This window comes from Drosophila innubila (assembly GCF_004354385.1).
Source record: "Drosophila innubila isolate TH190305 chromosome 2L unlocalized genomic scaffold, UK_Dinn_1.0 4_B_2L, whole genome shotgun sequence".
NCBI classification, from domain to species: Eukaryota; Metazoa; Arthropoda; class Insecta; order Diptera; family Drosophilidae; genus Drosophila; species Drosophila innubila.
Window position 1 is genome coordinate 1593073 of NW_022995372.1, and position 17169 is coordinate 1610241.

General features: G+C 36.5%; 4 protein-coding genes across 4 annotated transcripts; 2 read left to right on the plus strand and 2 right to left on the minus strand.

Annotated features, from left to right (window-relative positions):
* The first annotated feature begins 849 nt into the window (after positions 1–849).
* Positions 850–11150, plus strand: LOC117779588 (protein spire). The gene is given in 9 exon segments (XM_034615817.1): positions 850–1715; positions 4255–4331; positions 4422–4611; positions 5963–6184; positions 7411–7568; positions 8291–8881; positions 9623–9946; positions 10736–10850; positions 10853–11150. Coding segments are annotated over 9 exon segments (2067 nt in total). The 5' UTR covers positions 850–1432; the 3' UTR covers positions 10960–11150.
* Positions 11151–12558: 1408 nt separating this feature from the next.
* LOC117781400 (la protein homolog) lies at positions 12559–14324 on the minus strand. Its single transcript, XM_034618153.1, is given in 3 exon segments — positions 12559–13142; positions 13203–13940; positions 13942–14324. Coding segments are annotated over 3 exon segments (1206 nt in total). The 5' UTR covers positions 14209–14324; the 3' UTR covers positions 12559–12941.
* A 504-nt stretch (positions 14325–14828) lies between these two features.
* Positions 14829–15646, minus strand: LOC117779591 (39S ribosomal protein L27, mitochondrial-like). The gene is made up of 4 exons (XM_034615822.1): positions 15551–15646; positions 15364–15493; positions 15140–15303; positions 14829–15077 (listed from the first exon to the last, which is right to left on the minus strand). The coding sequence occupies exons 1-4, from the start codon at positions 15644–15646 to the stop codon at positions 14874–14876; spliced, it is 594 nt and encodes a 197-aa protein (XP_034471713.1). The 3' UTR covers positions 14829–14873.
* Positions 15647–15939: 293 nt separating this feature from the next.
* On the plus strand, positions 15940–16852 carry LOC117779592. Its single transcript, XM_034615823.1, has 3 exons — positions 15940–16099; positions 16197–16280; positions 16335–16852. The coding sequence occupies exons 1-3, from the start codon at positions 15940–15942 to the stop codon at positions 16850–16852; spliced, it is 762 nt and encodes a 253-aa protein (XP_034471714.1).
* The last annotated feature ends 317 nt before the right edge of the window (positions 16853–17169 follow it).

The following is a 17169-nucleotide window of genomic DNA, read 5'->3' on the forward strand; positions in this document are numbered from 1 at the left end:
ACCGGCAATTGTTCTTGATATTTTGCTGTCCCACTTCCTTGAGCTGTTTGCGATTCTTTCGATTTTCAATGAGAACACGCCGGATAGTTGCAATAATAAATGTTATTTTTATAAGAAACATTAAAGACGCTGGACCTTAAAAATAGACAACGAGCGACCAATCCGAAGCTACAGAGGAGTAATATAAGAACCGCTTCGGTTCGGGTTCTTAAGCAGCCCATACCATGAACCGAAACTCTGATCTTATCTTTCAGTCAACTTTCTCATAAATACATTTATTAATCAATTTTGTTTTTTTTTTTTTCATTTCTAAATAATTATATTCCACGAACATTTTTTCTGGATTTAAATTGTACAGTCAGTTTTATAATGTTCTTTCTTTGACTAAAAACTTCGTAGAATTGGTTCTTGTAGTGAAAATGGCAAATAATAATAATGTTAATGATAAAACTGACTAGCCTAAAATTGATTCAAGGGTAATTGAAAACTGTCATTCACTTTCATTAGCAGGCTTGAAAGTTTAACAATTATCGCCCACACGCAGCTTTAAGCATGTTATCTCTCTCTCCCGCCCTTTCTCTTTCTCGCTCCCTCTGTCAGTTTGTCACTCACTTTCGACGTCATCAAAAGCCGCAATTCAATGCAAGTAATGACGTAACAATAACAACAGCAACAAGAACAAAGCAAAAACCAAAACAAAGCATGTGCTTTGAGCTCTCTTTAACTATAGCGCTCTCACGCACTCGCACTCACCGAGAGAGCGAGAGCGAGAGTGCGCTTGCTCTCTTTGGCGCAACGCATGCGCTTAACGACTAAAGCTTTCGATGAAGCTTAAGCAAGTGTGTTTGCAATTGAGATACTCGCACAGTTGAACAGTTTTGCGTTAAGCTTCGGCGGTGTCGCTTCGTGTTGCTGTCGCTGCCGACGTCGGCAGAAACGACGCGTGGCGCGAGTGAAAATGAAAACAGTTGTAATTGACACAAAAGTATTAATTAAAACGCACAGTCAACAAATTTATGCAGTCAATCAATTAGTTTATAAGCCAAGTCTATGCACAAGTATTTAATAATTAAAGAAAATAACTAAAGAGGCCAAAAAAGAGTTGGCAAGTAAAGAGAGAGAGAGCGTGCGTGTCTCCGTGGGTTGGGGGAGGGTGGCTTTTGGCTTGGATCGATAGCTAGAATGCAACCGTGCCAAAAGTGAAAAAAATAAGACAAAGAGAGCGAAAAGAGCGTGAAGAGAGAGAGCGAGAGTGTGTCCTGAAAGTGGAGCAACAACTCGGGTCAGGACTAAAGTGCAAAAGGGAAGGAATCATAGGTTTCTTAGCCAAATAAAATATATATAGACTTTAATTTCAATCAAAGCAAATAAATAAATAAATATTAAGTGAGATAAATGAAATGAATTGTTAATTGTAAATTTCAATAAAAAAATGGATGCCAAACAAACAATGACAACGCCCAGCGGTAAACGCACAACGGCCGCTTCAGTGTTCAAATCTCATCATCATGTTGCACGCAATGCGGATGTTGTTGATGTTGCAAGCGATGCGTCGCTTTATTGTGGCAACGAAACTGAAAACGAAACACTTGCAACACAACAACAACAACAACCACAACCAACGCCACGTGCTGCGCCGCGTGCTGCGGCCAATCCGCCTGTCAATCCGCCAACACCAAAGCCCCGTCAGGCTGTCAAGTCAACATCATCCAAAGGTAGCCACAACCACAACATTAACAACTGTATCATTGTAAATATGTGTGAAGAAAAATAGCTAAAAAAAAATCTGGAAAATCTGCACGAAAGCCAGATTAAAAGCTATTATAGTTTTCCCTGATATATTAGAATCCAAATTCTAGATCAATATTCACAATCGAGTCGATCTAGCTCTACTTATCAGAGCGTTAAAAATTAAAATGTTGAATATTTCTAGTAACTTTTTACCCGTTGCTCAAAATAACTATAATTTCCGACAGCGGGTATTTCAAAAAGAAAAAAATTATTCTAAAAATTCAAATTTAAAATGGTTTATTTTAGTATGTATACGTTTTAAATATATATTCAGGATTATAGATGGACACGGGCCCTTTTTTTAGGCCCGATCCGAACCGCGTCCGGTTCAATAATTTTTTCCACATTAATTTTTTTTCCCAAAATCAAACTATATTTTAAAATTACTTGTTATGTTAAATACAGAGTGTTTTTCTTTGCCAATTTTACCGATTCACATTTGTTTCCTCCTATTTACGCATTTGATAGGTGTTAAAATTATGCTTGATAAACATTGGAATTCCGGATTTTTCTTTTCTGTGTAAGACACCAGAGCTGGCGGGAAAATAGCTGTGTTGGCATCACTGGTAACAAGCAGAAAACTTGTTATCCGATACGATTTTACTCTGACCTGCTTTCAATTCTTGTGTCGCAAAGGGGGTGGCAAGCAGAGTTGTGGCGAGGAGAGGGGAGGGGAGGGGAGGAGGGTAGTTGGAGCTGCATTGAAGGTGCAACTTTGCATGCCACAACACGCTCAACTCGCACCTTGTGGCAACTAACAACAAAAAGAGCTACACTCCCCAATTTTTAAAAAAATCCTTGAGAGCAAAGAAGAAGGACCTACAAATCAGAAGAACAAAAATTTTAAATCGATTAAAGTGACAGTTAGGTACACTACAATATCTTTGTTTATTTAATATAATATGTTCCATTGATAGTGTGATTTAATTTGTATAAAGTAAAATATAAAGTAAAGCGGTTATTAAAATCGTAATCTACGATGAATTCTAAGAAGTATTTCCTAAGAAAAAATCAACATCGAGCTTCCACTTTTTAAGGAGAATTTATACATACGTATTTTTTATATGGGTACTTGTCTAACAGGTGGAACTTACCTAAATAAAAAAAAAAATCCCAGATAGAAGCCGAATTTTGATGATTTTAGAGATAAGAATTAGTTGGATCGGACAAGTAGAACGCCAGTAATAGCTTATTAATAATATAGTTATAGAAATACAAACGCATTCAGTAGTTTTTATATTTTTGGAAAAAACAGACAGACAATCAAGCTGATTGTGGACCGACCCATGGTTTCTTGGGCGATTCTTCATAGAATTTATCGTAGCTTACAATTTTAGTACCCGCTTTGACGCGAAAGAAATTTACCCACTGTAATATATAGGGTATTTTTTGGTATATCACTCGCCACTGTTGGGCCTTAAATGATTCTACGAGTCCAGTATTACGAGTACCGTGTCGGCATCGGTGATAATCTGAGGCGGCATTCAACATGTTCATCGGGTTAATTTCACAAGCAGTTTTACGATCATTGCGCAAGACGCGAAGACGGAAAACAACAACAAGATGAATGACAACAACATGTGTAGAACTATTAAATGCGTTAACTTTATCTTAACGGTTTGTTGAGGCACTAAAAAAATGAAAAGAAGACAAAAGAAAATAAGAAAAAAGTCAACATTGCGCTGCGATGACAGAGTAAAAGTTGCTTGTCTAATTGCAAAATGATTGTGCGCCAAAACCAGATAGAGACGACAACAGTGTTGCCACTATTTTAAGGAGATCAACAGCTAATTTGATACAAAATTGAAGAAAAGTAACTAGAAATAAGTATCTATTTAATAGGATGAATATTTACAAGAAATTAAATAAATAAGTTTTAAAAAAAAAGTATTAAAAAGACTTTTTTATAAAAATAGAGAAAAGTATCTGGAAAGGAGAGTTGTGCAACTGATCAGTTTAATACTTCCGTCATTAAAATAAGTCAATACTCTACTTATGCCATATTTTTCCCACCTTATATATTTTTAACAAGGAATTTATTGTTTTTTTTAAGTATATTGAAATTAACTGAAAATTTGGGACAGTGCTAGTAAGCTCAAAAAATTTAAATTAAATTTTTCTTTCTTACTTGTACAAAAATAAATATCATGGATAGTAAACAATAATTTTTCTTTTTTAATAATGTATTGAATATACATATAGCAGCTTAAATAAATAAAATAGCTAAAACGCCAACACTCTGAAAGGGGAGTCTCTTTAAAAGAAAGAGAGAAAAGTATCTGGAATGGAGAATTATGCAACTTGTCGTAGCATGTAATCTAATCAAAGTTGCACTCACAATAGCTGCAGGCTCCTAACTTTAACCGACTTTTCCCATAGTCTCAGATTTTCCCTCCAAAAATTTTCACACTGTGCCAAAAAGTTATCGTAATCCAATTTCTTTTGCTTGTGTCTTTCTCGCAGTGCTTCCAAATTCAACAAATTCAACGTTGTCGCGCTCCAGGCAGCGGCTCATCAAAGTGGATTTCTCAAAGTTGCAGGTAAGCTAATCAATTGTGTGGCATGCAACAAATGAGATTTGACTGAAAAAAAATTTAAAAAAATTGGTGATTATTATATTTGTTGCATAGGACGACGAGCATTTCTTTGATGAATCCAGCATAAGCAGCGCTGCTTCCACCGCTGCTGCTGCGGCGCATCTCGCCGAGCTGCATCGATACTCACAGCCCAAGATGCCGCCATATCCCATCGGGGGCTATATGCTGGGCAGCCAGGCGAGACACGATCCACAGGCAACCCTGATACGACCGAGACGCACAAGTAAGTATCGATTATACGATAGAAAATACGATATACGATATACATATATGTATACGATGTAATATGCACAAAGTATGAAGGAACTAGTTCTAGCTGTGAAAAGTGAGATGATCTTTGCCAAGCAGTCAACTGTAGCTCTGAAGAAATCGAAGAAACAGATGCTAAAGAAGTTGCAAAAATTATTTTTATATAAACAAACTAAACTAAATTAAAAAGGGAGTTATTTGAAGGTGTAACTGAATCTAAATTCCTGAGTATACACAATAGATATTACAAAAGGTATTATTAGTATGAATATTGATGCTTTGTAATCAGCTTTGTCATGCTAAATAATGAAGTTTAGTCAACAAGATAAGAAATACAAAAGATTTTGCTCTGAACTATTTTTAATTTGACCATGGAATAAACAAGGTCAGTCATAAGTAATTCAATTTAGTCAGTTGATCAGCGGATCATGACGTCACGTGAGTAGCGAAGCAAAAATTGAGCATAGATCACATGTTTTAGCTTAGTTTATTATTATTTATTCAACTTAAGTTTAGCTACAGAAAAATAGTTTTCAATCGAAACTTCTTAATCTGTTATAGTTTTAGAAAAACTTATGCAAATTCAACTAAAAGATTATCAGAAATAACGAAATAAGAACGTAGAAAAAATCTTCCAAAGAAAATAAGTCAGAAATTAAGCAAATGAAGTTAGGCTAAAGAGGAATTAAGAAGACTCCTTAAAACGGAAACTGTGGTCATTCCAGAACTTTCAAACTTTGATCTCCCCTTCATACTTTGTGGCTCAGTAACTGCACTCTATAATATTAGTTAAAGCTTTAGTATAAGTATAATGTGGTTTTTGTTTATTTAATTTTAATTTATAACTTTTTATTTCTTACTTTTTTCACCCTTCTTCCCCCAAAAAAACAACTTACTTTTGCAAAGGTATTTGATCGTTATTAATTATTGATCTGAACACAAAATAATAACTAAATAATTTAAATTACAATTTTTGTTTATGATTTTGTTAAACAAAATTTAAAAATATTATATGTATTATTTTATGCCAAAACGCACTAAGAACAAATCGACAAACTTGTTGGTTGATTGAGTGGAAAGCAGTTGGTGTGGTTATGGATGCACACACACAGACACAACTACACACAAAAATACACATACACACTCTGACAACAAGAAGAATATAATCTCGAAATATTTGTGAAAAAAAGAAAATACAAATAATAAAATTAAAATATGGATAAAGAGAAAGATAAAAGCAATTTTAGTTTTACTAACCGTGGTTGTTGTGCTTTAAATTTATATTTAATAATATGTTCTTTAAACGTTAACGAAATACGCTTAAACAACAACAAAAACATATACGCCCCGAACAACAAACTTGACGAAACAATTTTGCAATCGCTGCCTAAAAATATGCAACACTTTTTATTGCTGGGCAGAGGAAACGCTGCAGTCGCCGTCGCAGCCACCGCCGCCGCACGCGCCGCAGCAGCAGCAAAAGCAACAACATGCACAAGCTTTTAGACAGGACGAATATCACAAATTCTGCGATAATGCCTTGGAATGTAAATATATACAAATAATATGCAAAAAAAGCGGAACGCCTGAAAATATTGTGATAATTCTGAAAAACGTTCCTTTGCTTTTTCTACTACTGCTTGCCACATTTTCGTTGCATCTACAACCTATGAAAATTTCTTTAAAAATTCATAAAACAATCATAAATCATTCAATAAGTCAGTCATAAACATTTGTACGTAACATGTGCATAATTTTGGCAACAAATTGTTTAACAACATTTTCATTTGTTTAAAAAATAATAAAATAACATTATTTAGGTAGCAATTGAAATTATAACAATTTTCTTAGTTTGAAAATATCAAAAATGCAAAATTTAATTATTTAGCAAATACTCATAAACATTAATATAAAAATTTCGAATAATCGAAATTATAGCAAATATTTTTATATAACAATTTTCAAAATATAAAACATACAAGATTCAATTACTAAGTTAATGCACATGAACATTTGTATACAAATTAAAAAAAGCAAAAACATATTTTCCATGAAAAAAATAGTATATTTTTATGTTATTTATATATAAAAGTTTGGTCTTAAAAACAGCATTTCTCATTTGACCTAAATACGTTCGATACAAATAATTGATTTTTTAACAAATAAAACAACTGTCATGGCTAAACAAATATCACAGATTTCTAATCAAATTAAATTATTTTTTAATGTTAATAATTTTTTAATTATTTAATTGTGTACTTACAAGACGATAATTTAAGGTATTATAAAAACAAAAATTGTTTATCTTTAGTGTTATTTATTTGGCCATGGCTGTACATCACTAATTTCACTATCATATATAAAAAATAAAAATAATACTCAATAATATCTCATCATCTACATTATATAAAGCAATAAATAATATATTTGTGTAACTAATTTTAAACAAATTTTGCATTACTCGATAAATATTTTTACCGAGTTTCGTGTACAATGCATAATTATTATAAATAATCTTTCTCCCCGTCTTAACACCTCCTCACACTTGACTCGTCCACTCGCCTGCTTGCTTGCTGTACAATTTAGAGAATGCCATGTTATCGTTATCGTTATCGATTGTCCTATTTATTACCGTACTTATTCACATATACTGCATACATTACGCATACGCAATGTTGATTGACACACATAAATATAAACGCAAACTAATGATGACCTTTTATATACGCATTCTCTCTCCCTCTTTTCTCGCTCTCTCTTGTTGCTGCCATAGCTTATGACCTTGCCACACAATGCGAGTCGCGGCGTGCCTCCTCGAGACGCCACACCATTGTGGGATGCCAGAGCAACCTGGATGAGGCACAATCGATGCCACCAACGCGTCCCGAGTCGCGTCAATCGGATGACGTCAGCAGTGTCTCCACCAAGGAGGTGAGTTTATAATTAAATTGCACTTAATCTGAATCGCAAGGAGTTTAAAAATAAATCAAATCTGCAATAGCAAGAGCTGGTAAAATGGCAAAATATCAGATAAACTTTTTCTGGGAACATAAAAAATTATATTATTTAATATTTAATCATAAAAATATATTTTCAGTTTTCCTTTTAATCTAAATCAAATTTAACATTGAATAGAGTGTGACTCTTATTTAAAATAATTTTTTATTTTATTGAATATTAAAATTTTGTTAATTTTTCTTAATAAAATTAAAAGCACATAACAACAATATTACAAATTTCTTAAATAACAAGAATCCCAAAAAAAAAAAATCTGCTTTAATACTAATTTATTTACTTTATTTAATCTTTGGCGGATTGGTATGTGTATTTAATTTCTATTATAAAAAATGAGTTCAAGAGTTCTAAAAGGACTTTTAACAAAAAAATTATCTTCTTAATTAGTATTGTCCCAGAAATTTAAAACAACCGAAAACCAACCGAAAACATTATTATTTTATAATAAAATTTGATTTAATAAAATTAAAAATTTGTTAATTATTATTTTTATTTCAATTAATTAAATTTAATTTAAAAAAAAGTAATTTTTGATTCATTGACAAAAATCCAAATATAATTTTGGGGGTGTTTCCAAATTACAAATTAACCCCGAGAATTTATATAAAAAATAATAATAATCGTTACGATCCTTGCAGCAAATGAAGCGTACTCCCGAGTCGCTACATCCGTGTGGAGCTGGAACTGGATCTGGAGCTGGAGCTGGAACTGGAAGTGAAGCTGCGTCGTCGCATTCAACATCCTCGCTTGGCCCATGGAACAAGTCCTTTATGGACAAACAGACCTGGATGGAACGTGGTGATGATCGACTGTCCGTCACGCTGGCCGAGATCGTTCACATACGTTCCGTCATGACCAAAGCGGAACTGGAGGGCCTGCCCATGGATGTGCGCGTCAAGGAGGATGTTGAAAAGCGTCGTGTCTGCTTTCTCTGCCTGCGCACGCGTTTCTCCTTCTTCGGTCCCTGGGGCATCCAGTGTAAGCTCTGTCAGCGCACAGTGTGCGCCAAGTGTTACACCAAAATGCGCATTCCCTCGGAGCATTTTCGCAATGTGCCCCTGGTGTTGATCTCACCCTCGCTGCTGTCCAGTCCGGCCAGCTCGAGCACGCCATCGCCATCGCATCATCACGCCCATCACATGCACTCCTCGTCCACGGGCAACATCATGGACGATCAGTTCCCCAAGTCCCTCATCGAGCGTCTACTGCGTTCCGAGTCAGAGCGTAAGGTGAGCTAAATTAATATTTAAATATCTCAATACCTCATATGATTTTCCTAAACATATTTAATTAAAAACTAAAAAGAAAAGGGACAATTTAAAACCCGAAATAAGAATAACAGAAACAGAAGCATAAATTTATTTATTAAGTAAAAATATATTGTGAAATTTAGATGAAATAAAAAATTAAAAGCAGAATAAGTGGGAAGTATTTTGAATATTTTTTAAGAATAAGAAAACATAGGGAAACCAATTTAAGAATGAAAAAAAGGAAACAAGTTATTAAGTACAACAACTAGAAAATTGAAAGAAGAAACAATTCAGAATTAAAATGTGGAAAAACTGGCTAATCATACGAACTTCAAAAATGTTGATTCAAATTACTAAAACCAAGAAAAAGGTCTTAAAAAGAATTAAGCTTTTTTATTTGCTTATTTATTTATTTAGTGTCAACTAATAACAGCTGATTAAAGTATAATAAAATTCAAATTATAAAAAATATATAAAATTCAATTTTAAAATTTTATGAGACCAAAAATGCTAATTTTTGGCTTCCCAATTTTTTCTGCTAGATTAAATTTTTTCATACAGAAGATTGTTAATTTTTATTTGCAAACTTACTGCTTTCCAGATTTGTTGTCCTTATTTTGATAACCCAATTTTGGTATTTAAAGAACTATTTTTCAAAATTCTTGTAGAAATTGGATATTAAAGTTAACTCTGCTTATATTTTGATCCAATTCTTGACAGACTCGCAGCACTGTGGGCAGTGCACCATCATCGCCCAAACACCAAAGATCAAACATGAGCACGCCGGGCATTAGTGTGGGACCAGGCTCAGCTGCCGCCGCTGCAGCTGCAGCTGCTGCTGCCACTGGCCAAGCTGTGGAGGCGCTACACGATCAGGCATCCATGTCCGCCTCCTACTCAGCGGCCATGCGTCCTGCCGGCGTTCAGAAGCAGCTGCATTACAACAACGCCATGTCCCGCAGCATGGAAGGACCACGCAGTCTTCCCGTCAACAGTCCAGCACATCGACCACTTTCCAACAGCAGCACACTGGAGCGCAAGTAAGTCAAGGGAATGAGATCACCAGTAGGTATCAGCAGTGGGGATCACTAGTAAGTTACTGGACGAGATCAGCAGTAGATAACTAACAACGATCGCTATCAATGATCTCAATTAGCAGTAGATCACCGGTAGGGATTGCCAATAATGATCACCAGTAAATCACGAGTTGGGATCACCTGTAAAAATCAGTCGTAAAGATCGATAGTAGAGATCAGCAGGATAGATCCCCAGTTGATCAGCAGTAGAGATCACAGTAAAGATCGACAGTAAAGATGACTAGTAGATCAACAGTATTTCACTTGGGATCACCATAAGAGATCTCCAGTTGATCATACGTAGATCGACAATATAAATCATCAAATTTAAGATCATTCGCAGATCGACAGTAGAGATCACCAGAAAAATAACAGTAGCTCTCTAATAGATCACTTTTGATCTCCATTAGATTATGAGTTTATCATTCGTAAGCCGAAAAAAGATAAGACACTAGTAAATTATTATGAGTAATAATGCCGGAAGTTAGTGCTTAAAATCCCTACATGAAGAACTAAGTAAATTATCAGTCTGAAATTTAAAATATTTATTCTTAATACTTTAAGGAAATTTTTAAAAACCAAGTAGAAATAGGGTAAAAGTATAGTTAAAAGGCTGTAAATTAACGATCATAATTATGTTAAAATTAAATTATCTTATTTTCTTTTAAGTTTTTAGCAACTTTAAGCCTATAATAAATTCCAAGTGAACACAATTTTAATATAAACTCCAACTAAACTTATCTTTATTCTATTTCAGATCCGCTTCTCGCGCGGCTTTGCGTTGTTCTCTTCGGGCAGCCACTTGGCACAACAGACGCCACAGGATCAGAAGGAGAATCTGCGTGGGGAACAGGTGACGGTCTGCAATGATTGCCAGGACTGGTCAATGAGATTACCAGTTCTGTGAAGCAGAAACGCAGCTCCGCCCGTAATCGGACGATACAGAATCTCACGTTGGATTTGACGCCCGTCTGGAAATAAAAAGATGGACGCCAACTGGCCAACTATATGGAAATACTATTAAAACTAAACAATAAAACTATATAATTATTATAATGCATATATACTAAATGGACTGTTGTATACATAGGTTAAAGACAGAGCTGAAGAGAGAGAGAGGAGAGTAGGGGAAAGATAAAGATATATAGAAAGCAAGATTCGTTAGTCTAGTGTTTAAGTAAAGACGCCCCAATGCTGTATATTTAATTCTTGAGTTTAGCTTGAGCATGCACCCCACCATTACATACATACATACAAACACACACACACACACTGGATACTACATAGATATTATTGATAAAACATCCATATATGATGCCGTTGTTTGTAATTGTTTAATTTAATGTATAAATGTTGATTAAGTCTTCTCTCGTATTTACACACACAACAACTAAAATTACACCCTTATCCTTATCTCCATTATCATTATTAAAATCCAAATCCAAATCCTGATTTATGCCTTCGACATGAATCACAGCGATTTTTGCATCCTTTAATCGTTCGTTAAAGTTTCAAATGAATATAAATGAATTATTAATTTTACTTTTAGTTGCAATCGAAGCAGAAATTAGCATTAAGTGTGATTGATCATGATTTATATAGCTATACAATTTACATATTATTAATTATATATATATATATCTATGCATATTCATAATTGTGTAAATCGAGAAATGGAAAATTTTGAAAATTTTATGTTCTTTATATTTTTTTTGCGTTTTGTTTTGTAAACATATTTTTCGTATTGTAATTTACATATTATGCAATTAATAATTATAATTTATTAAGTTCCACACATAGTTTTTAATTGTTTTAAGTTGAAATTATTATGTCTATCATTAACAATAACAAAAAACACACATACACACACACAAAAAAGAACGAAAATACACAAACAGCAATAAAAAAAAATAAAAATAAAAACTATTATAAAATATAAACACAATTCAATTTTTCATTAAATTTTTCTGGAATTTGGAAATTTGAGAAAAATATGATTTTACAACTGATATTTTCTATGATAGCTGTACTATATAGTGCACCGATCCGACTCTAAAATACATGCTAAAAACTCACTTGTTTGCAGGACGCTTTGTTTGTCCTTTGGACAGATGATAGCGCTCTAGGAGCTGCTTTGTTTGACATCATGTAAGGATACGAAAGGATATGGCCGAGCTATAGGCAATTTTCTCTATACAAAAGTACTTGTAACTTGCTTGTTTGCAGGACTTTCGTCCTTTTTGTTAGCTAATCATATACACTGGTCCAAGAACTAACTGCTGGCCAAAGAACATTCGTCTAGCACTTGAAGCAGCCGAGTTACAGCCGTTTTTGTATTTTTGCAGCAATTTTGAAAAAATTTAAGGACATTTTTAAGAGATAAGCTGCAATTCCTGGCGTGGTAATCGATGTTACTGTTGACTAAGGTTGATAAAAAGGATATCTCACCAAAATTTTGAAAGAATAGGGAATAAAAATGTTTTTATTCTAAAAATATCCTTATAAATCCAACGATTGATCACCATTAATTAACAAGGATTACAGCTTGTAAGATATTACCCTTAAATTAAAAAAAGGACATTTAATATAGTAGTTTACAAACTGATATTTATTGTAACTTTTTTTTGAAGAAAAACTGAACATTTCAGTTAATAAAGTAAAATAAATTACGAGTTCCTCTCTCATAATATAGATATATAAACTATATATGTACACAACTCTCCAAAGGATCTGTCTCTCTCCCTCGCTGCATACAAGCTGGAGGCAGGGGAAAAACATCCGGATCCGTGTGTAAGTTCGCTTAATGCTTAATGTTACTGGAAAACGAGTAATCGTAGCAATTTTGGAGGATTTTGAATTGCTTAAAGCTAACAACTAGAGCTAACGTTATTTCAGGTTGCATACAAGTCTCGATGGAGGATTGGGAAGGGATTAAGTGGGAGGATTGAGTGGAGTCGGAGTCGCTACTCGGAGCGTTGTTTCTTGTGGTGGCTTCTGTTGTCGTTGTTGCCGCCGTGACGCTTGCGTCCAAAGCGTTTGTTGTTCTTGCCACGTGAGAAATCGCGACGCTTCTTCATGAATTCAATGGCTTTGTCCAGGAACTCCTTCTCCTCCTCCTCGTTGGCCTTGCGCAGCGTCAGCGACACGTCATCATTGAATTTAAGCTGTTAAATGATGAGTAATTAGGTAAGCTGTACGAGATTGGGCTATTAAATGCCACTTACCTTGGCATCCTCCACTTTGGCAATGTATTTCTCGGCCGCATCCGCTTCGGTCAGACGAACAGAGCCCTTGGTATCGCCCTTGTTGAACTCTATGTAGGCAATGTCAAAGTCCTTGACCTTCTCAAAGGCCTCGCGTATCTCCTCGCGTGTCACGGTATCGGGAGCACCCTCGAACACAACAATGGCATTCTTGGGCAGCTCAATTGCCGGTTCCGGTTTCGACTTTGCCTCCTTTTTGCTCTGACGCTTCTCGTTCTTCTTCTGGTATTCCTCCTGTTTCTCCTTTAGGTAGTCTACTTGCCACTTGCGCAATAGTTCACGCTCCTTGTAAGCCAGCTTCTCCTGCTCAATGAACTCCTTGGCCTGCTCCTTTTTCTCGAATGTCACAAAAATGCTGCCCTTGAATTTGTAGGACTTGGTGGGTTTATCATAATGCTTGCGCATGGTCACATTGACCACCTTGTCGTAGGCGCTGACAAAGTCCAGAATCTCGGCCATTTGGGAGTCCAGGGGGAATCCCTTGGCGTAGGCGGTGCGTTCCTGAATCTCCTTGCGACGCTCCTCATTGTGCTCCGGAATCGGTCGCTCCGGATGACGACGCAGACTCTGCTTATCCTCGCTAATCTCGACCAGACCATCATCGGATTTATTCAGCGCCTGGACAATCTCATCAAAGTCGGTGGTGAGCGTTGCCAGACGTTTAAATGTGACCAGCACGGAGAGCGGCACCAGCCGGAATCATTTTGGCGATCTGCTCGCTGAGGAACTTGTCGCGATGCAGATTTGCATCCCCGAAATAATACTCAACTTGTCGAATTATAGCACGCTCCTGTTTGCTATATTCCTCAGTCGACGTCGGCGTTGCTGCCTCTGATTCTTCCTCTTTCTTGGCATCTCCGTTTTTGCCGTTTGCCTCCGACACGTTCTCTGCTGCCTTCTCAATCTTCTCTTCCGGCTTCAACTCTGTGTTGACCTCAGCCGTCTTGGTTTCTGCAACGTCAGCCATTTTTACTTTACTTTGCTTGCGTTCTTTTATTAGTCACAAAAATAAAAAATGAAACAAATGTGCTGCGATGCAAAACACGTGTGGGGCAGGCGGCGATTGGTTGACAAGTAATCGATTAACGATTACCAACCGACTTACCAATCGGCTATTCGCTGTTAACGGTTTTAATGTTAAGCATGTTAACAGCTGTTAAACATGAATACACTATCGTCAGAAATATCTATCGATACATTAAATTTGCGCGCGTTTTAGATTCACAAATGTAGACAACAAAACTGGTTTTAAAAAGTGCAGTAAATTAGATAGTGTTAAGGTGATCATTTTTATGAATGTAGGCAGTTCGACACTCCTCGGGGGGAGAAGTTACAAGTTTAATTTAAAAAAAAACAGAAATTCGACAAAAATCTAACAAGAATTAAAAAAAGTGGCAGCCTTTGTCATAAAACGAATACAAGGAAATGTTTTAAAATTTAGAAACATTACCAAAAGATCAATCTTGAAAAAAGGCATTAAATGATGTTTTCTAGGTCCGGCAGCGTTTTAATAAACGGCAACTTTTAATGGCAGGTGGCAGCGTCGTTCAAAAACATTTAAACAAAAAGTAAATAAAGAATTATGAAAAATTTAAAACAATTATGTATTTCACTTATTTTAATTGTAACGAATTAAATTTCCTCGACAAGGCGAAAACGTTGATGCTGTTTCTCAGGAATAACATTGAAGAATTTCTTGTAAATTGTCTGATCCTGTCGTCCGGCGTAATTGCGCTGAACCCAAGTGTGCTCCCAGTTGGGATCGAGGGGCTCGCAGCTGACAATAACCTTGCCATGCTCCATGGCAAACAGCGTGCCATTGCGTCCAAAGCCAACCTGAATAAACACTTCAGTTATTTTACTGAATCCTCAGTAGATTTATATTATTATCTACTCACATTTAAGCCGGGATGGAAGCGGGTCGTCAGTTGCGTGGCCAGAATGGTGCCATGGGAAACGTAGTGACCGTCGAGCACACGCCATCCACGGTGCTTTGGACGCGGATGTCCCTTCTTGTTCCTCGTGCTGCCGCCGGTTTTCTTGCTTGCATTTCGAATTGTTGCTAATCGAATAAATACATTTTTTAGACAATTAACCACGCTTTACATACATATACACTCACTCAAGAGCGGTTGATCCGCCTTAAGGCATTCAGAGAAAGCTTTTGCAATATTGTTAATGACATTTTTATTTACTATTTTAATCAAACTATTTATGCAACTACAGTGCAATGTTGCCACCTTGCTCAAAGGCTGCCAGCCGGTTCAAAGGTTGCCACCCTGTAAAGCTTTCCGATCTGGACTGCGTACCGACTGCTGCCACACTGAACGTTTTAACGCCAAAAGTGGCTCTTTTTTTCTGTTGGCGCAAAGGCTCTTTTTTATTGGATTCGCTCTTTTAAACATTTTTTTGGCACATTTTTATTTTGTTAAGTGGCAACCGTGCTTGTACCATATTCTCAATATGTTGTTTTTTTTAAAAATACTAATAGCGAAACAAAGCTAATAATACATTTAAAATCGACAGATTTGCGGCTAATAACAATTTTCAAATTTTTAGCATTGCACTTTGCAATAAAAAGCCAAGTTGGCATCAGTGCAGAGATTTTTGCCAGTGTTGCTTTAAGAAATTAATTTTACTGAGCAACAGCTGGCGGGAAGAATTAATCTGTATTTGCCGTTGAATTTTCATTTAAAAAATGGAAGGCGCTGCAGAAATGCCACAATTGCCACTGCGCATAGAAGACACAGCACTCCGCCACAGAATACGCGAGTATGCACGACAGCAGCGCAGGGATTTGCGCACAAACACAATGGATGCACTGCGTTTTCACTTGGGCCAAATCAAGGATGAAATTCGTGAATTGGAGCAACTTGGAGCCAAAGATGTGCGCGGCCTGGCAAATCGCATCAAGAGGCGCAAACATGCAGAGGACCAGGACATGTATCGCCTGAGTCACGCCTTTCTCAATCAATGAAAATATCACTGTATTTGCGGGAGTTCAAGGCGCCACTCAGGTGATTGTCAAGGAGCTAACAGGTGAGATTACTGTATAATTATTGTATGTTTACTCTATTGTATCATGCTTTACAGGTGCCCAGGTGCAGCGTCAAGTTGAAGCCGCCGAATGCCTGTGCAATCTTTCGCTGGGAGAAGCATATGTCTGTGAGAAGATTACAAATTTGGCGGGCAGCTATTTGGTCACCTATTTGAACAGTCAGGAGCCGCGCCTGAAGCGCAGCTGTCTCTGGACATTGGCTAACATACTGGCCAGCTGCAGAAAGTCCGCCAAAATGCTGCTTCAAATGCAGCTGGCCACTAAGCTGTGGAAACTGTACACAGCACCGATAACAGATGTCCAGGATTATCAAGAGGATGCGGGCATCTGTCTGTATCTAATAGGAATGCATGCAGCAGCTGAAGTCACCGTCGAGGATCGTCGCTATATAGCTGAGCATCTGCAGGAGAAGCTGCCAACGGATCCGGGTGCAGATTACTATATGTACATCGTATTTCAGCTGGATATTGTTGGCTTGAAACAGGACTTTTGTGCTCCACACCATCAGCATTTGATGCACTTTTTTTATGAACAATGTGGAGTTGGATTATAATACACCCAACGGCAAATTGCATTTTGTATGGAGTTCATGTGATCTCCAACATCCTGGCCACTCGTCCATCCACTGAATCATTGCAATTGGATTCCCCAAACATTGCTTATGCATAATAAACTCTTTTCCTTCAGGAATCCCAGTTTGACATTGGAGCTGCTGCAGTTGCTCAGTAATTTGATGAACCTGCAACTGGTTGATAACGAACAGCTCCTTGAAATGGTGCGCATCTATGATTGCCCAATTAGAGCTTAAATCTAGGCGAACTTAAGTGAAGATTGTTTATAAAACAACTAAAATATTGCCATCCTTCTGTG